The sequence below is a fragment of the Balaenoptera musculus genome, chromosome 14 (assembly GCF_009873245.2).
Source record: "Balaenoptera musculus isolate JJ_BM4_2016_0621 chromosome 14, mBalMus1.pri.v3, whole genome shotgun sequence".
In the NCBI taxonomy this organism is placed as follows: domain Eukaryota; kingdom Metazoa; phylum Chordata; class Mammalia; order Artiodactyla; family Balaenopteridae; genus Balaenoptera; species Balaenoptera musculus.
The window spans coordinates 64,610,025-64,631,098 of NC_045798.1; the positions used below are offsets into that span (position 1 = coordinate 64,610,025).

The 21,074-nt window shown below is 44.5% G+C and overlaps 1 protein-coding gene across 9 annotated transcripts in view; it reads right to left on the reverse strand.

Moving 5' to 3' along the window:
- ZBTB7C (zinc finger and BTB domain containing 7C) overlaps positions 1-21,074 on the reverse strand; it is a 373,598-nt gene that overhangs the window by 235,253 nt on the left and 117,271 nt on the right. For 3 of the 9 annotated variants that reach the window (XM_036823635.1, XM_036823633.1, XM_036823637.1), the window contains one exon: positions 19,272-19,441. The exons of 4 other annotated variants lie outside the window; for them this stretch is intronic. In XM_036823635.1, the coding sequence (XP_036679530.1) occupies positions 19,272-19,299 (28 nt within the window). In that variant the 5' untranslated portion in view covers positions 19,300-19,441. Of the gene's footprint in view, positions 1-19,271; positions 19,445-21,074 lie in introns of those variants that run through there. 2 more of the 9 variants (XM_036823634.1, XM_036823652.1) reach the window with 2 other exon arrangements.

Consider the following 21,074-nt stretch of genomic DNA (forward strand, 5'->3'; position numbering starts at 1 on the left):
GAATATAGAAGTTTTGAACTTTGAACTTTGAATAATTAATGAATTTGATTTAATGCAAGCCTTCAAATTAGAGAACACCTTGGCTTCACATAGAATAATTTTTAAAACTGACCAGATATAAAGCAATTTCAAATGATTCTAAAGAATAACACAGTCCATGTTCTTTGATCTTCATGTCATTATATTAGAAATCAATAACAAAAGATAAATAAAAAACTAAAAAACAAATATTAAAAAATACATTTGTAAATTTAAAAATACTGATTGAAGACAAAAATCATAATAGTAGTTTTTAAATACTTAGAACTGGATGGTAATGAAAATACTATTTATCAAACTTGCGAGGTGCAGATGAAGCAATATGTAGAGAGAAGTATATAGCCTGAAGTTCTCATATTATAAAAAGAAGTTAATTAACAATGAACTAAATTGGAAAAAATCAACAGAATAAAACCAAAGAATACAGAGAGAGGAACAGAAAAAGAGGAAATCAACAAAACAGAAAACAAAGATACAATAGAGAAAATTAACAAAGCAAATAGATGTCTCATTAAGAGACTAGCCTCTGGTGAAATTGATTAAAGAGTAGGGAGGAGAAGAATAAAATCAATTAACATCAGGAAAGAAAGTGCAGGGCAGCTAACTTCGATATTATAATGATTTTAAAAGATCAAAAGAAAATCATATGAAGAACTTTAAGCCAAAAGATTTGAAAATTTAAGTAAAATAGACAAATTCCTAGAAGAATATAATTACAAAAATGAATTCTAAAACATATAGAAAACCTGACGAGTCTTATAATCAGTAAATATATTGAATAAGTAACTTTAAATCTTCCCACAAAGAAAATAAGAGACCCAGATGGTTTTATAGGCAAGTCCTATCTGACATGCAAAGAGCAAACCATTTCATCTCCTACATAATCTTCTTAAGCCTAGGCAAAGAAAGCCTATTTTGTAACCCATTTTGTAAGGCTAATAAAAACTTCAGACCAGGAGCGTCTGAGAAAGGAAAATTACAGGCCAATCTCATTCATGAATAAAGATGCAAAAAAGCTGAAAAATAATAATAAACCAAATATAGAAATATATTTTTAAAATATATATCAAGTTAAAATTTTGCAAGGAATTTGAAAAAGTAGCTTAACATTAGAGAATCTGCTAATGTAATTTGCCAGAGTAATGGATTAAAAGAGACTAATCATATAATCATCTCAGAAGAGGGGGAAAAATCATGTGATAAAATGTTAACAGTTATTCCTAATTAAACTCTTAGCAAGCCAAGAACTGAATGGAGCTTCCCTACCCAGATAAAGGTCATCTAATACTGCAACCATGATACTTAATAGTGACATCCTGGAAGGAAGCATTCCCTTTAATATCAGGAACAATACAAGGCTGTCCATCACTTCTGCCTCTATTTGATTCTGTACTGGACATTCCTAGCTAATACATTAAGGCAAGAAAAAGATATAAAGGGTATATAAATTGGAAAATAAGAAATGAAACTATCATTATTTGAATATCACATAATCTTCTACAGAGAGCGAAAAGAACTTATAGCAATGTGTTAGAATTAATAAGAATAGGAAGGCTGCTAGTTATAAGATCAATATATATATCAACTATGTTACCATATACCTGAAAAAAAGAAATGTTTAAAAGATAGGTATCATTTAGTATTAGAAAGAATTAATATCTGTTGAAATCAAAAAGTGGAAACTGTTGATTGGACTTCACTGGCCAATCAAGGCAATGCGATGCCATTTCCCATCCATTGCATAGTACCAGGCAGTGATGAGAATAAGTGGGAATGCTCACACACTGTTACTAGAAGTGTAATTAGGTTGTTCTGTTTTGTTTTCTTTTCTTTTCTTTTCTTTTAAAGCACTGGAACTGGGTTGCTGGATATTCTCTCAATAATGAATCCAAGTGTTCTATTGAGACACAAGAGAGTTTCTTTGCCTAAGCCTTGTAACAATTTCGGAAATTTTTTTTCTTTTTAATTTTTGAATTGTATTTTATTTATTTTTTTTTATACAGCAGGTTCTTATTAGTTATCCACTTTATACATATTAGTGTATATATCTCAATCCCAATCGCCCAATTCATCCCACCACCACCACCACCACCACCACCACTTTCTCCCTTGGTGTCCATACATTTGTTCTCTACATCTGTGTCTCTATTTTTGCCCTGCAAACCAGTTCATCTGTACCATTTTTCTAGGTTCCACATATATGTGTTAATATACGATATTTGTTTTTCTCTTTCTGACTTACTTCACTCTGTATGACAGTCTCTAGATCCATCCACATCTCTACAAATGACCCAATTTCGTTCCTTTTTATGGCTGAACAATATTCCATTGTATATATGTACCACATCTTCTCTATCTATTCGTCTGTCAACGGGCATTTAGGTTGCTTCCATGACCCAGCTATTGTAAATAGTGCTGCAATGAACATTGGGGTGCATGTGTCTTTTTGAATTATGATTTTCTCTGGGTATATGCCCAGTAGTGGGATTGCTGGTCATATGGTAATTCTATTTTTAGTTTTTTAAGGAACCTCCATACTGTTCTCTATAGTGGCTGTATCAATTTACATTTCCACCAACAGTGCAAGAGGGTTCCCTTTTCTCCACACCCTCTCCAGCATTTGTTGTTTGTAGATTTTCTGATGATGCCCATTCTAACTGGTGTGAGGTGATACCTCACTACAGTTTTGATTTGCATTCCTCTAATAATTAGTGATGTTGAGCAGCTTTTCATGTGCTTCTTGGCCATCTGTATGTCTTCCTTGGAGAAATGTCTATTTAGGTCTTCCGCCCATTTTTGGATTGGGTTGTTTGCTTTTTAATATTGAGCTGCATGAGCTGTTTATATATTTTGGAGATTAATCCTTTGTCTGTTGATTCGTTTGCAAATATTTTCTCCCATTCTGAGGGTTGCCTTTTCGTCTTGTTTGTAGTTTCCTTTGCTTTGCAAAAGCTTTTAAGTTTCATTAGGTCCCATTTGTTTATTTTTGTTTTTATTTCCATTACTCTAGGAAGTGGATCAAAAAAGATCTTGCTGTGATTTATGTCAAAGAGTGTCCTTCCTATGTTTTCCTCTAAGAGTTTTATGGTGTCTGGTCTTACATTTAACTCTCTAATCCATTTTGAGTTTATTTTTGTGTATGGTGTTAGGGAGTGTTCTAATTTCATTCTTTTACATGTAGCTGTCCAGTTTTCCCAGCACCACTTATTGAAGAGACCATCTTTTCTCCATTGTATATCCTTGCCTCCTTTGTCATAGATTAGTTGACCATAGGTTCGTGGGTTTATCTCTGGGCTTTCTATCCTGTTCCATTGATCTATATTCTGTTTTTGTGCCAGTACCATATTATCTTGATTACTGTAGCTTTGTAGTATAGCCTGAAGTCAGGGAGTCTGATTCCTCCAGCTCCATTTTTTTCGCTAAAGACTGTTTTGGCTATTCGGGGTCTTTTGTGTCTCCATACAAATTTTAAGATTTTTTTGTTCTAGTTTTGTAAAAAATGCCACTGGTAATTTGATAGGGATTGCATTGAATCAGTAGATTGCTTTGGGTAGTATAGACATTTTCACAATATTGATTCTTCCAATCCAAGAACATGGTATATCTCTCCATCTGTTTGTATCAATAATCTTTAATTTCTTTCATCAGTGTCTTATAGTTTAGGTAGGTTTATTCCTAGGTAGTTTATTGTTTTTGTTGCAGTGGTGAATGGGATTGTTTCCTTAATTTCTCTTTCTGATCTTTCATCATTAGTGTATAGGAATGCAAGAGATTTCTGTGCATTAATTTTGTATCCTGCAACTTTACCAAATTCATTGATTAGCTCTAGTAGTTTTCTGGTGGCATCTTTAGGATTCTCTATGTATAGTATCATGTCATCTGCAAACAGTGACAGTTTTACTTCTTCTTTTCCAATTTGGATTCCTTTTATTTCGTTTTCTTCTGATTGCCGTGGCTAGGACTTCTAAAACTATGTTGAATAATAGTGGTGAGAGTGGACATCATTGTCTTGTTCCTGATCTTAGATGAAATGCTTTCAGTTTTTCACCATTGAGAATGATGTTTGCTGTGTGTTTGTCATATATGGCCTTTATTATGTTGAGGTAGTTTCCCTCTATGCCCAATGTCCAGAGAGTTTTTATCATAAATGGGTGTTGAATTTTGTCAAAAGCTTTTTCTGCATCTATTGAGATGATCATATGGTTTTTATTCTTCAATTTGTTAATATGGGGTATCACATTGATTGTTTTGTGTATATTGAAGACTGCTTGCATCCCTGGGATAAATCCCACTTGATCATGGTGTATGATCCTTTTAATGTGTTGTTGCATTCTGTTTGCTAGTATTTTGTTGAGGATTTTCATCTATATTCATCAGTGATATTGGTCTGTAATTTTCTTTTTTTGTAGTGTCTTTGTCTGGTTTTGGTATCAGGGTGATGGTGGCCTCATAGAATGAGCTTGGGAGTGTTTCTTCCTCTGCAACTTTTTGGAAGAGTTTGAGAAGGATGGGTGTTAGCTCTTCTCTAAATCTTTGATAGTATTCACCTGTGAAGCCATCTGGTCCTGGACTTTTGTTTGTTGGAAGATTTTTAATCACAGTTTCAATTTCATTAATTGGGATTGGTCTGTTCATATTTTCTATTTCTTCCTGGTTTGGTCTTGGAAGGTTATACCTTTCTAAGAATTTGTCCATTTCTTCCAGGTTGCCCATTTTATTGGCATAGAGTTTCTTACAGTAGTCTCTTATGATACTTTGTATTTCTGCAGTGTCTGTGGTAACTTCTTTTTCATTTCTAATTTTATTGATTTGAGTCCTCTCCCTCTTTTTCTTGATGAGTCTGGCTAATGGTTTATCATTTTGTTTATCTTCTCAAAGAACCAGCTTTTAGTTTTATTGATGTTTGCTATTGTTTTCTTTGTTTCTATTTATTTCTGCTCTGATCTTTATGATTTCTTTCCTTCTACTAACTTTGGGTTTTGTTCTTCTTTCTCTAGTTCCTTTAGGTGTAAGGTTAGATTGTTTATTTGAGATTTTTCTTGTTTCTTGAGGTAGGCTTGTATTGCTATCAACTTCCCTCTTAGAACTGCTTTTGCTGCATCCCATAGGTTTTGGATCATCGTGTTTTCGTTGTAATATTTCTCTAGGTATTTGTTGATTTCCTCTTTGATTTCTTCAGTGATCTCTCGGTTAATTAGTAACGTATTGTTTACCCTCCATGTGTTTGTGTTTTTTATGTTTTTCCCCTGTAATTGATTTCTAATCTCATAGCGTTGTGGTTGGAAAAGATGTTTGATATGATTTCAATTTTCGTAAATTTACTGAGGCTTGATTTGTGACCCAAGATGTGATCTATCCTGGAGAATGTTCTGTGCGCACTTGAGAAGAAAGTGTAATCTGCTGTTTTTGGATGGAATGTCCTATAAATATCAATTAAATCTATCTGGTCTATTGATTCACTTAAAGCTTGTGTTTCCTTATTAATTTTTTGTCTGGATGATCTGTCCATCGGTGTAAGTGAGGTGTTAAAGTCCCCCACTATTATTGTGTTACTGTCAATTTCCTCTTTTATAGTTGTTAGCAGTTGCCTTATGTATTGAGGTGCTCCTATGTTGTGTGCATATATATTTATAATTGCTATATCTTCTTCTTGGATTGATCCCTTGATCATTATGTAGTGTCCTTCCTTGTCTCTTGTAACATTCTTTATTTTAAAGTCTATTTTATCTGATATGAGTATAGCTACTCCAGCTTTCTTTTGATTTCCATTTGCATGGAATATCTTTTTCCATCCCCTCACTTTCAGTCTGTATGTGTCCCTAGATCTGAAGTGGGTCTCTTGTAGACAGCATATATATGGGTCTTGTTTTTGTATCCATTCAGCAAGCCTGTGTCTTTTGGTTGGAGCATTTAATCCACTCCTGTTTAAGGTAATTATAGATATGTATGTTCCTATGACCATTTTCTCAATTGTTATGGGTTTGTTTTTGTAGGTCCTTTTTTTCTCTTGTGTTTCCCACTTAGAGAAGTTTCCTTTAGCATCTGCTGTAGAGCTGGTTTGGTGGTGCTGAATTCTCTTAGCTTTTGCTTGTCTATAAAGCTTTTGATTTCTCCGTCAAATCTGAATGAGATCCTTGTCGGGTAGAGTAATCTTGGTTGTAGGTTCTTCCCTATCATGCCACTCCCTTCTGGCTTGTAGAGTTTCTGCTGAGAAATCAGCTGTTAACCGTATGGGAGTTCCCTTGTATGTTATTTGTCATTTTTCCCTTGCTGCTTTCAGTAATTTTTCTTTGTCTTTAATTTTTGTCAATTTGATTACTATGTGTCTCGGCATGTTTCTCCTTGGGTTTATCCTGCCTGAGACTCTCTGCGCTTCCTGGACTGGGGTGGCTATTTCCTTTCCCATGTTATGGAAGTTTTTGATTACAATCTCTTCAAATATTTTCTCGGGTCCTTTCTCTCTCTCTTCTCCTTCTGGGACCTCTATAATGCAAATGTTGTTGTGTTTAATGTTGTCCCAGAGGTCTCTTAAGCTGTCTTCATTTCTTTTCATTCTTTATTCTGTTCTGCGGCAGTGAATTCCACCATTCTGTCTTCCAAGTCACTTATCCATTCTTCTGCCTCAGTTATTCTGCTATTGATTCCTTCTAGTGTATTTTTCATTTCGGTTATTGTATTGTTCATCTGTGTTTGTTTGTTCTTTAATTCTTCTAGGTGTTTGTTCTTTAATTCTTCTAGGTCTTTGTTAAACATTTCTTGCATCTTCTCAATCTTGCCTCCATTCTTTTTCTTAGGTCCTGGATCATCTTCACCATCATTATTCTGAATTCTTTTTCTGGAAGGTTCCCTATCTCCATTTCATTTAGTTGTTTTTCTGGGGTTTTATCTTGTTCCTTCATCTGGTACAAAGTCCTCTGCCTTTTCATTTTGTCTGTCTTTCTGTGAATGTGGTTTTCCTTCCACAGGCTGCAGAATTGTAGTACTTCTTGCTTCTGCAGTCTGCCCTCTCAGGAAATGCTTTATTTTAGCATAATGTGTGGACCAGTTCTTGCCCCCTATGTTGAAGGTTTCTATTAACTATTATCATATGTAATGTGACTGCTTTTCTATTTCACACAGAATTATAAGGAAATACTTTTCCCCAAGAGTAGTAATTTCTCCAGTGATCAACTCATTCTTTTCTGTTTCTTTTTTCAGTTTATTTCATCAGGATTTTTTAATTTTTTGTTTTGTTTGTTTGTTTTTCTCTATTCCTTCCTTCAATTTTGTGCAAGCCCTAACACATTATTTTTATAAACTGTTTCAAGAAATAAATTTTACCCCATATCCATAAAAAAAGAAAGCATTGGAGAGCAAATGAGTGATATAAAAATAAAGACATGTGTCTCCTAAGACCCAGCAAATTCACTTCCAGGTATGTCCTGCATTTCTAGTCTCTCACACTTGTGTGCCAGGAGACAAGTTCAAGGATATTAATCACAGCACTGGAACAGCAAAATAATTAGATGCGACTAAATGTCCTTCAACAAGAGAATGGTTTGATGATCTACGAAGTATTATGCAACAATGGAAAAGAATGAGGTAGATCTATATGTACTGTCACAGAAAGGTACTCATTTAAGCAAAGAAAACCAGGCAGAAAACTACAGAAGATAGAATACAATTTTTAAATGCCACAAAACACAATTTTTTACATATTTTACATATTTACATATGCATTCATTCAACTACTATGTGCCAGGCATGCTTTTAAGTGCTGAAGATACCACAATGATCAAAAAACACAAAAAATTCCTACCTACATAGAGCTTACATTTTAGGGCACATACATACAGACATAGATATGGACCTATGGCCCTTACGTGGACCTATGTGTATGTTTGGGTATAGAAAAAGTCCTAGAAGGATGCACACTAACCATAATAGTAATTACCACCCAAGATAGATACAATGTGGATATTCATACAATGAAACACTATACAGCAGTTAAAATGAATGAACTTGATGTCTATACAGCAATACAGAGAGGTGTTTTATGTGTTTTGGTCACAATCTTGCTAAGGCTGTTTCCACACTTGTGAAAATAAGGGTTATAATAGTTATGCTAGTACCTCCTTATGGGGGTGTTGTGTGCTTTCAAAGAGATCATTCATTTAGAGAATTTAGCAGGTAGTGGGTGCTCAATAAATGATAGCTATTAATATTTTCACAAAGGGGAGGAAAGAAGCCTAAACCATTCATAGGATCATGGATGGCTCCATGTCACCCCTATGGGTTCTGGCTGGGGCTGTGTGCTCCAAGGTCCAAAGTCCATGGTACCAGGGCCCTCGGGAAATCTGTCCAACCTTGCTCCCTTTGGGCTGCCCAAGCCCCTAAGAGTAACAAGCCTCTATGTGGGGGAGAAGGTGGACCATGGGTCCCGTGGGTGGAAGGGGTTTGTAAGCTCCAAGCCAGGCAGTGGCATGCCCGTGGATAGTATGTCCTGCACTCTGGTTCACTTGCTGCAGGGCAGACCCTAATTATCTTGGGTTGCTGAGCAGAACTGCTCCCCTGAGGTATTTCTGAGGGTCATTAGGAATAAAGAGGGGGGACAGCCTGCACTTCCTTCCCTGGGCAGGCAACAGGGCTGTTGTGGGAAAAAGAAAAAGAACGGGTCCTGAGCTGAATCATTAGTCATCATCTCCAGGGCCTGCAAGCTCTTTCCCGCTGAGGGAAAGCAAGGCCCCATCTTCTCACTGCAGGGAGTGTTTGGTGATCAGACACCCCCTCTCCCAGGCTCCAGGGGTCTGCAGCCAGGATGGCCTGGGCAAAACCATGCAGGGGTGCCACTGGGCTCTCACACCCTTCCCCTGCCACCTCCCTTGCTGGGGGTACCCTCCTCCTCCTCCTCCTCCACATAGGCGCCTGGAAAGAGTAGCTGAAGGTCAAAATTCCAGGCCCAAGCCAACATATCAAGTGCTTATCACTTCCTAGTAATTGAGAAAAGAACATTCTCCAGACCCTCTAAAATGTGAGGCTCCTCAAGTAATATTTATCCTTTTGGAAAGTCAAGAACACTGGCTGCTTGAGATCATCTCCCGAGCCTGAACTCCACAGTAGTCACTAGAGAACTTCCTGCTTTGGGGACAAAATAGAAAGGAGCACTCAGACCAGTGCCCCCGCCAGCGTCAGTAAGAACACACCTCCACTAAATTTAGGGGGTTTGGCTGAAGAGTATCTTACTCGTCCACAGGGCATTTTAGCAGCCTTAGGCCAGGAATTAGCCAAACTTGTATAGAAATGGCCACCTTCTGCCCCAGCTGCTGTCGCCTTCACTTCTAGGTGGTCCCGCAAACTCAGGGAGGGTAGCGAGGGCAGCTGAGGAGCCAAGCCTCCAGGAATGGAAAAGGAAAGACAGTTGAATCTCCCTCTGTCTGGTTGGCCTGGATTCAGTGAACCACAAAATCTATTCCCATAAAGAGGCTTCTTCCCCTGGGAGATTAAAATCCGAGGGAAACTCGGAAGTGGTAAGTTGGCAACAGCCTCAGGGAAAGCGCCAAAGGAAAGCTGGATGCAGCCCACGCTCCTGAAACCCACGGCCCCCTCATTTACTGGGATGGGCGGCATCTGGACTTGGTTATTGCGAAAATCATCCTAATGTCTAGGTGGCACTGCTGATGTGGAAAGTGTTGTACAATCATTTATATTCATAGACCTATAACTAATCAAAATATTGTAACTTTCCATCACCACAGCCGTTCTGATCACTGCAGTCAAAGTTATTTTCCAGTGCTCTTGACTAAGGAGTGATGTCCCTGTGGGGGTGAAGAGGGGGCTGGAAAGGGAAAACAGCAGTCAGGGGGATTGGTCAAGGCTTCTGGAGTCTGGAGGCAGGGCCAACTCAGACCACAGAGGATGCTAGGCCTCTGCTATCGAAAACTCTAAAAGAGGACTCAACCTCTTAAAACTGGCCACCATCCGTTACGTACGCACTCACAGTGTCTCCATCCCCATACATATGTTACCACAAATGTCCATAATTCCTCTGGGAAGCAGGTATATCATCCCATTCTGTGGTGGGAACACTGAGGATCGGAGAGTTTTAAGTCATTTGTGAGGACAGAGTGAGGTTTGGGACTAGGCCTGTCTGACTCCAAAGCTTTTCACTATGAGCCACTTCATCTCCAAGCTGCCCAGACCCACTAAAGCACCTAGAAAAGAAACAGCCTGTATTGAGGCATCTGCCTCCCAGAGGGGACCAGTTTTATACCAGAATCAGCTACAGAGGACTCTGCTTTATTCTTCCAACCCCATTCTCCTGCACCGACTTTGGAGAGGCCAGAAACAGCAGCTGGCAGGAGGGAAGGAGAGGGGCAAGTAGAGAGAAAAGATGCCATCTGTGCTCTTCTGCAGATTCCAGACCTGGGCAGGGACCTGGGGTGAGGCAGGGGTGAGCAAGGAGGCTGGAACTAAACACGGGATAAAAGATGGAGGTTTGGGTTTTAAGCTGGGCTGGACTTTCAGTATTTGAAAATGAAGCTCTTTATTAATATCTGGGTGTGACCAGAAAATCAAGGGGACCTGACCGAGATTTGATACAGCGACTGGAGAGAAAAGCCCAAGAAGTGGTAATGAAAAACAGTAAGAGAAAGTTCTTTCATGACTTCACCCACTGAGCCTGGCTCATGGCATGAAGCCCTGAAATCAACTGCTACTACCATGCCTGCTGCTAATTATTGATCCCTCACCCAGAGGCCGGCACTGTGCTGACACACTACCCGTCTGTAATTGACTTTCCTTGTGTCTAACCCCGCTAGATGGCCAACTGCCTGCAGGTAGGAACTGTGTCTGGCTCAGTACTGCAGTTTCTGTGTTACCACAAGGCCTGTAGACCCTCAATAAAGATTTGGTAAATGAACAAAAGAATGTTCTATGCTGTAAATCATCATTTGGTATTTATTAGTATTCACATCACCTCCCATCTCATCTCCTTCTCTTTCTGACACCATTTCAATATGGTGGAGATACTAACAAATTTCGGAATGGCCCCAAATAAGGAGGAGGGTAATCAGGAGAAAAAACAGTCCAAAGATTGAAGAGACCAAGTAGGAATCATCAAAGGGGAAGAGTATAGAACTGGAAGAAAAATTGTAGCAAAAGAACCTCTCACCTACTCGCTGTGAGGTGCAGGCACACACATTTGGCAGTTATCAGTCATTCGGTCCAGAACACTGCTACCATTTATCCCCATTTTTTAGCGGCCCTGAGAAACAATGAAATGAAACAAGCTAGAGATCCAGGCCCACAGTGGCTGTGCTTTCTTGGCAAGGTGCTGCAGCCACTGCAGGAATCATTAGGAGGGATGAAGTGTTTACTTCCCTGGAGAAGGACAGGCGCTGCTCTGGTGCTTCAGAATGTACCACCCCCCCCGGGGACCCAGGGAGAAAACTTTAGCAGAGGCTGGAGAGGGGACTAAGCAATCAGCAGGTGCATCTGCACATTCTGGCCTGGAATTCTGAATTAATCACCTGCAGGATGCACAATGGGCAGATGGGAGGGAGTTGCATGGAAGGAGTCAAACCAGCAGCCTAGGCAACTGCTAAATTTAGCCTGGTCCCCAAAGCAGGACTTAATTAAATTAATCCTGCACACCCACCTCCACCCCCCAGGCCCTGTTCCCAGAGTGGGTTTTTTCTGTTCCTAGCTTGGCTCACATTATAACATGGGCCTCCCAACATTGATCCCCTTGACAGGTGCCCCAGGCCAGCTCCTCTGGTGCTGGTGCAGGGAAGGAAGCACAGTTCCCAGCTGTCCTTGCTACTCTTGCAGAGCTGGGTGCAGCCCTGAGCAAGGCCATTTGCTGCGAGGCTATGCCAGGCAGATGGCTCTCCACCTGCTAAGATGGACCCGGCACTCGGCTCCCTTCCACCCTCGAACGAGGCAGGGCCCTCACATCAGGGCAAGCGTTCTGCTGACCTGCCTGGGCTCCAGCTTCCACGTGGCCAAAGCTGGCCCTTTCCTGGTCATTGTCTGTCCCCACGCTGAGGCCTTCACCCCCTTCGGCACCTGCAAGGCAGTTATTTCAGCTGATCTCAGAGCAGCTCCACGGGTGTGGCAGGAAAGGTTATCATTGCTCCACAGGTCAGTTGAGTGAGCTATTGGTTTCCAAAATTTCAACCCGGAGGCTTCCCTTCAGAATCTATAATGTTCCCTGCACTCACCACCCTGCCATTGACCATCATTCTTTTCGTTTATACAACTTAAGCAACTGAAAAGGAATTCAGATCAGAGGCCTGGTCTCCACCCACTGCAAGCTTGCTGCAGGATAGTGAATGGGATACCTCCCTGCTCAGGTGTTCTGCTCCTCATGGTGAAATAGTAGATGAAAAGGTGTTCCAGGATTAAGCGTGAAAGTCAGCATCACTCAGGAAGCTCTCTAAACCTAACTTGGCTCTCCCCTCCTCCTCCACAGGGGAGAAGCCCAGGTCTCAAACACCACTGTGCATCAGGATGACCTGCGGGCTTGGGAAACACAGAGCACTGGGCCCTACCCAAGTGTCCGCAGGTCCAGGGTGGGGCCTGGGAATCTGCATCCCAGTAAGCTCTCAGGTGACACTGATGCTGTAGGTCCAGGGTGGGTCCTGAGAATCTGCATCCCAGTAAGCTCTCAGGTGACACTGATGCCGCAGGTCCAGGGTCCATACTTTTAAAGCAGTTGCCCTGGGTGCTGTCTATCACCATTCCCCTGAATGGGGGACAGCCTTCAGTATTTTGTGTGAGCAAAGGTAGGACGAAACTCCTGGTTCCAGGCGACCTCCAGTCCGGTGCTCCCTCTACGGTGCTTCCTCCATGTAAGTGAGGAGGCTGGGATTCAGTGATAGCAGGGAGCTGGAAGCTTCTCCCTTCCCTGGCTCGCCATCTGGGACCCAAGCCCAGGAAGATTCAGGCTACAGTGTTTTTAGCCCGAGGGAGTCAGCTGCTCTCAGTGGTCAAATTCAATTCAGCAAACCTTCCTGGAATTCCTTCTAGGCACCTGGCCCAGTTTGAGGCTGAAATGGTTCAAGAGGCTTCAAGCAGCCTGGACTGCACGAAGAAGTTAAACTCTAGATGGCAGGCCTGAGACTGCTCACAAGAAAAAGCCCCACACCGTGGGACTTCGCCTCTCTTCCCGAACTCTGCAGCAGGTGCAGGAGAAAGTCATGGGCTGAGGGGGTGGGTGAGGAAAGGCGGGTGGGGAAGGGGTCCATTTCCGAATATCTGAAAATCCTACAGAGGCGTGTTGCCCTGGGCCAATTAGGGTCACAGCCTGGGGATCACGTGTTAGTTACATCTGCTCAGCTGCATAAATCTTCCTCCACTGGCACCCAGCAGGCAGTGCCCAGAAAGGAAGCTGTGTCCAGGACAGTGGGCTCCCTCCAACCAACGGCCCCGCTGGGACTCTGATCCTTTCCCAAGAGAACCTGTCACCTGGACCTTACCAACCACCCTCCATTCCTACCCCGCCTCTCCGTTCAGGCCGCCAGCCCCAGCAGAGGCCTCTTGGATTGCTGGGGGGCCCGGGGGCTGCTCCAGGGCAGGAGCAGGAAAGGGCTTCCCATGTACCCTGTGCAGGCCGGCAGGCCACCTCCTGCTCTAGGTGGCCCTTCTGTGCCCCCAGGAAGCTGCTCCAGGGAAGGCTCCTCACTGGGGGAGCCTCAAAGGGTCTTTGCTAAACTCTCACCGCCGAGTGCCCAGGCTGAGTTCCAGCATTTCGTAAGTTGCTTCCCTCCTGTCTTTTTTTTTTTTTCCCTCTTTAAAGTTTCCCTTTTTTTCCCCTCGCCCCTCTCTATTCATCTTTTCTTAACTTTCAGATATAATCATGTTATTTTTAAAAATTAGGTAATATAGGGCACAGTACAACATCCAGAAAGCATGAAAGAACACAGTGAAAAGAAGTTTCTCTCCTATAATGTGTGCGGAGGGGACCTTCGGTGCCCACGTCCTCTGAGTCCTTCGAGGGACCCACTATGTGTCTGCCAGCGGAGTCCCAAGTGAAACCTTTCCTACGCAGATGGTGGCTTACTACACGAACCACCCTGTACTTTTCTTTTTTCTTTTACATTTTTATTTAATTATAAAATAGTCCAAATGTACTGACAAATAGTGCGTCATATAACAAACATCCTTGAACCCACCACTAGCATCATCTTATCTTACTCTTATGCCATACTTGCCTTTGGGTTTTGTTTTTAGAAATAAAACGTTGCACATGCGGTTGGGGTCCTGCAGCCACATCCCTGGTCCCATTCCCCATCCCTCCCTCCCCAGGGAGAAGCTCTAACAGGCATGTGCTGTTTATAGTCTCCTACTTTCCTGCTTGTCCCTGTCCCTCGGCTCCCCCTCCCACCTAAGGAAATCCCCTCTGGGCTAGGGATGTGTCGGTGGTTTTAGAGCCAGCCCACAGTCCGTCTGGAGTACAGCAGGCATTCACAGTTACTTCCTTGTTACCCTAACAAATGAGGTGCTATTAGAACAGCACTTGGCAGTTGCTGCGGCACCAGGCAATTGTGGATGTTTTAAACCTCACAGATTCCCAAATAGCATTGTCCCCTTCAGTCAAAAGCCATTGCAAGTGGCATACATCACAGCTGAAAATCAATGCCTACTAATGTCCCTGAAGGAAGGCAGAAACATTAACTTCACGAATCCTCCTTCTGTTTACACGCTCATTAGGAGGACAAAATGTTACTTGGGTTGGGTTGGGCTTTTTGCTGCTTCAGAGGTGGTCCCAAATGAAAACATGTGCTTTAATTTTGGTATGGCCTGTGTCGCACGTTGAATGCCTATGGTAGCCATGAAATGCCAACTCTATCTCTTTTCTTTATAGTCACTAAGTGTTCCACTATCAAGGAAAGAGCTGTGAGATGAGGCTGCCTTGTTTGCCTTGCTGTGAACTGGAGCTGGGGACAGACCTGCCATTGTTTGTCCCTCTGAGGACACCGGCCTTTCCTCTGTGGGGGAGATGACTGGGGCTCGGAAGGCAGCCCAGTGCTGTATACCTGCCTGTTTAAGGCCCTCCCACCTTGAGAGCCACCTCCAGACCGGGAATCCCACCCACAGGGACCCTCCACGGTGTGCATTCCGCTGATGGCCCGGACCAATGCCACATCATTACCACTCAGGGCTGGGGCACTTTGTAAACAATCCTAGCCCTACATCCATCACTTTCAAAAAATGCTACTGAGACCCAGAGACAGGGAGCCAATGGCCCAGGGTGCCCAGCAGGCTGGCCCCATCGCAGCCCTCAGAGGGGCCAGTGCCCCTTAGCAGGGCCAGGCCACAGCGTGTGGGCCAGGGTGGGAGTAAAGAATTCTCAGTCTCTGGTCCTGTCTGGGTCCCTTTACCCTGCTTGCTCCCAGGTCCCCGGATCCTGCCTTAGCTCTGGAGATCTGTCCTCTAGCGCTTGGACCCTTATCAGAAGCTGCCCTCAGGAAGGAAGAGCGGAAGGACAAAAGCAGTCATTCTGTGCGCGTGCGCATTGCTGAACAGCAGCCGGGTCCAGATAGTTCAGAATTAGGAGGTAGTTGGCTGCATGGTTTCTGAGGGACACAGAGGCCTCCCTGGCTCCCCCGCTCAGCCTCACCATCCGTTCTCCTCTAAAGGCACAGACAGGAGTGTTTCAGTCCTATTCCTGTATCCCCCAGAGGCCCCGACCCAGGGATGGGCAGGCAGGGCATGGGGTGGAGGCGGGGGCAGAAAACGGGGCCGTGGGAGGGCGTCGATTGGCAACAGGAATGAACGGGAGAGGGATGACTCAAAGGAGAGCGGAAGGCTCTCCTGGGCCTGTGCAGTGTGACCTTTGTAAACATTTAATGCTCAGCACTCATGGGGAACAGACACGCGTCTCCACTATCACGGGGCAAAAGGTTTGCGTCTTCCGCACACTCATCACATTCTCACAGCTCCCTGGAGCATCCATTCCCTGCCACCAGCACTAATGAGAATGATTATGATTTGTATTTGTAGATTCTTCGTACTTTAGAAAGCATCTTAGCATCCATTACTCCATTTGATCCTCACAAAGCTCCAGTGAGGTGGACACTTGCATAAACATGAAGCAAATGAGGAAAGTGACAAAGGAGGTTAAGACATAAGGTGGATTCTCACCTTCCAATGCAGGGAACGCGGGCTCGATCCCTGGTCGAGGAACTAAGATCTCACACGCCACAGGGCAACTAAACCCATGTGCCATAACTACTGAGCACTCAGGCCACAACTAGAGAGCCTGAGTGCCACAACTACAGAGCCCACGTGCTCTGGAGCCTGCACACTCTGGAGCCCACATGCCACAACTAGAGAGAAGCCTGCCCGGTGCAGCGAGGAGCCCATGTGCCACAACGGAAGATCCCACATGCCACAACTAAGGCCCAACGCAGCCAAAAGTTAAATAAATAAATAAATAAATATTTTTTTAAAAGACATAAGGTGGATTCTGAAGTTGGATCCCCTCACCACCAGACTTGGTTCTCCCTGTCCCCCCCACCCCCGCCAACATCACCACCTGGACCACCCTGGGAGCTGTCGTTGCTGGGCTATGATGTCAACAAATGGGAGAGACAGGAAGAGAGATGGATGAGGTGGGAGACCAGGATGGAAAAGGATGTGGGTCAGCCAAAAAGGTCCCACTAGGTCCAGCTGTGGGTGAGTAGGAGTCAGCCAGGTGAACGGGAGGATGGCAGAGTCTAGAAGGAGGATGGGGAATCCCAGGCAGAACACAGCATGTGCAAAGGCCCTATGGGAAGGGAACGAGAGCTCGGCTCCTTTGAAAAGTGAAAATAGTTAGAGCATAGATGTTATATCTATAGATATAACACATTAATATTAATTGACATTGGATACAATTTTTTTTATGCCACACCTACACCCAAAATGGATTTGTGGCTGCTTATGAAAAAATAAGAGATATTATAAGCAAAGGAAATCCTAAAAGGCCACTTGTGGGGTGAAAGCCATGCTCCTCAAATCTTAAATGGCATAAAAATCCCCTGGAACCTTGTTATTACGCACATTTTGGTTGGGAGTCTGGGCCGGGGCCTGAGAATCTGCATTTCTAACAAGCTCCAGCAGACCCTACGCTTCTGTGTTGAGAACCACACTTCAAGCAGCAAAGCTAGCAGTGGGTACTAGAACAGTGGCTCTCACTTTGCTACAATTTAGGGTCACCTGGGGAGCTTTTAAAACATAAAGATGGGGGGGAGGGGGAAGGGTAAGCTGGGACGAAGTGAGAGAGTGGCATGGACATATATACACGACCAAATGTAAAACAGATAGCTAGTGGGAAGCAGCCGCATAGCACAGGGAGATCGGCTCGGTGCTTTTTGACCACCTAGAGGGGAGGAATAGGGAGGGTGGGAGGGAGGGAGATGCAAGAGGGAAGAGATATGGGGATATATGTATATGTACAGCTGATTCACTTTTTTATAAAGCAGAAACTAACACACCATTGTAAAGCAATTATACTCCAGTAAAGATGTTAAAAAATAAATAAATAAATAAAAAGCCTATTAAAAAACACACGTACAAAAGAATATGTATATGTATAACTGAATCACTTTGCTGTACAGCAGAAACTAACACAACATTGTAAATCAACTATACTTCAAGAAAATTTCTTTAAAAAGGAAAAAAAAAAAAACATAAAGATGCCTGAGCCCCACCCAGTCCAATGGAATCGGACTCTCTGGGGGTGGGGCCTGAGCATCAGTATATTTTAAGAGCTCCCCAGGTGATACTAAATGTGCAGCCCAGTTGCGAACACCTGGCTAGATCTTTCATGAGTTTCATGTTATAGCCATCCTCTCCACCTGGCAAATGAGTTGTGAACTCCGTCTACCTCATGAAACAGAATTTTACTGGCAGGGAGTGTGCAGGATCCAGAAGAGGAAAACAGATGTTTCTGTCCCAAGTAGAAACCATACGCTGTCCGAGCTGGACATCTAACTCAATCTCATTTTCCAGCTGACGCTACTGAGGCCCCGAGCTCACACACCTGAGCAGGGCCAGGACGAGAACCCTGGTCTCCCAGTCCCAGGGCAGTGCTCTTTCCACTCTGCAGGCGGATATTCCTCAGGAAGGCTCCCTGAGAGATGCAGGGCTAGATGCAGGGATTGGGGGCGTGGGGGGTGAGATCAGGAGGAGTTCCAAGGAACGAGTGACATCTAGAAAGGAAACGGGTGGGGGAAATGTTGAGGGCAGGGGCAAAGGTAGAGGAAGTCACCCCCGTTCCCTTCAAACCACAAGATTTAAGCAGTGGTTGCTCTCCCCACACAACAGACAGGCCTGGAAGGCTGTTGTGAAGTAGCAGACAGGCAGAGGTAGGCCAGAAGGAGCACAGGGAGGGGACGAGAGACACACTGCCAGGCCAGGGATAGGTCAGGAGCCCACAGGACAGCTTTGCTACAAAGCGAGGACTTTCCTGAGCTGAGGCCATACCTCAGAGAGGGCACGGGCTGGGCACAGTCTGGCCTAGCTTTTAGGAAGTTTTCAGAAGATTAAAAAACATCATATTCTTGACCAGCCACTGCAAATGCCCTTCGGGGAGCCCCTAACGTTACTTGTCATGAGCGAGGCCTGTTGTCGGGCACCCAGGCACCCATGACAGATGAGGAAGGGGGAGGGACAGGAGAGACTGAGCCAGGAAAGAACGCAAAGGACAGGACAGCTGGCCACAGGCACCAGGAGGGCTGTCTGTGCAGAAAGGGGGCCTGAGGGCAGAGCTGTGATGAGTGGCTGGGGAGGTGGGTGTGGGGAGTGGGTACAGAATGTGACTGGATCTCACAAGGAACACCCTGACCATGAGAGCTGTCTGAAGGTGGGACTCTCAGCACTGTGCGCCCCTGGTCCTGGGAACATCTGAGCAGAGGCTGGATGGCCAGTTCTCCTGGAGACTGGGGGACAAGTGACCGACCGGGATAGTGCTGGGTGAGAAGCCTTGGACGTTTTCCACCAGATCTTAGCTTACACTGACTTTGCATGGCGAGGCTCTATTTTGATTTCTCTGTCTGCTGGCTTAGGAGAACTGGGGCAGGGGCAGTGGCAGGAGTTGCTCACCGTGGCTCCCTGCTGCGAGGAAGGCCCCAGCAGCCCTCCTGGAGACCAGCCAGAACCCTGACCCACAGGCCTTAAGAGAATAAAGACCCAATTCTTCAGAAAACCTTTGAAAAGCAGCTCTTATCCCATCTAGCAAAGATGGGCTCCAACTGCCATCTCCTGACCTGCGGGGAAGCCAACACCCAGCTCCATCCGGCGTTAGCTCCACATTGATTTCCGGCTGTCGCAGAATCACTCCTCCTTCCTCCACGAGCTGAGGATGCTCTGTCCTGTCATCCGAGGCCCGGGAGGCCCAGCCCTCAACACCCACACACAGGTTGGCGAGGAGTAGACACTGCTGGAGACAAAGTTGACGGGCTGGGGGAGGGCCACCAGGAGTCCTAAACTAAAGAGCAGACGTGGCCACTTCCTCCGACTCAGTCCCAGCCTCCAACCAGGATCCTCCTCCTCTCCCTCCTTTTCCACAACTTCTGCTTGTATTTACATAAAGGAGTTCTCTCTCTATTTTTTCTCTTTCTACTCATGGCCTCAAGGTCTCCTCTCTCACCCAAATGACCTATCAAGGTACTTCTTAAGTGAAAACAGTTTCTTCCCTAGGAGAGCACTAACGCCAGCAGGTAAAATAATAGTTTTTCTCTTCGCTGCATGTTCAGTAACAGAGAGCTGGCTGAGTCCACCCAGATCGATGTCTGCTCTACAGCTGGTGAACCAGCAATGGCTTGGCTGGATGTGCATGTTTGGATCTGAACCTGAACCTCTCAACGTCCCTCCACAAAGGCCTTTCCCAAAAATCACTCTCCAAAACTGACTTCCAGTTTGCTGGCTGCTACGACAAGTCCCAGTAAAGCTCTGGCCCTGGCAGGTGTCTGTGAACTATTAATTATTTGCAGTTCTGTTCTTCGGATTCGATCTGCTGCTGCATCCTCTGGCCTGGGCTCATCAGGGTCCATCCCTCTTTGCAATCCCAGAGCCCACAAGCCAAGCTCAGTGTCTGGTTTTTAAAGCTTAGTGTCCCATTAATGTTCACTGGTGCAGGGAGTGATGCAAGGAACGGGAGAGTGAAGGCAGCATATAACTCAGGGCACCAAAGCTTCCATCTTCCCTCTCCTTCACCTTTTCTATCACTGGGAGGCCTTCAACCTGCGCCTGTGCAAAAAGGACCAATTTGCAACCACTGTGGAGAACATGTCTTTGAATTTCCTGACTTCCATGTACCCAGTGTTATTGTGTTTCCGTCTGGCTCTTGACCCACTCTCTCATTAGACTGGAGGAGGGGAGAAGATAAGCCAGCCCTAACAGTCTGCTCTAAGGTTTCCAAAACAAAAGGTAATCACCAAAGATTCCCCGCCCTGCCTTTGACGAGGTCTCAGATGCTCCGATGATCCTTTTAATCCCAAAGATCTACAAGGCAGGGTTGGTGGGAAGTAAAGGTTGAGCAGATAAGTGCCATGTGGTGTGACAGCAGGGCCCTCCCCAAATACCTGGCCGACCCACGAGAGGGTCCTGACACTCTACCAGTTCATTCTTGCAGCATAAGAAGTTGACCCTATTGAAGTACAAAATATGCCACAGGGCTGATGCTTTGAGTTTATCTTGGCCACGAGACTAGAGGTTGGGGTGAAAGACCTCAGCAAGGCTCGTTAGAAGGTTGAACACCAGAGCCCAGAGAGGCTGGGAGGAGGGGACGATAAGCCCTCCATTTCAGGCTCGCTCCACTTTGCTCTGTGACCTGGGTTAACTCACCCCTTTTTAGAACTAAAAATAAACTTATCTTGTTCCTTGCAAAGTGAAGAGTGGCTTTACCGGTTGCCTGGTTAGGGAAATGGTTCTTTAAAAGAGCAGCAAGACTTTACTCCATGCAAGGTACTGTTTTCACACGTTAACTGGTGCAATCTTTCCACAGTTCCAGAGGTGGGAGTTATGGCCACTCCCATTTTGCAGATGAAGATCTTGGGGCAACCAGCCTC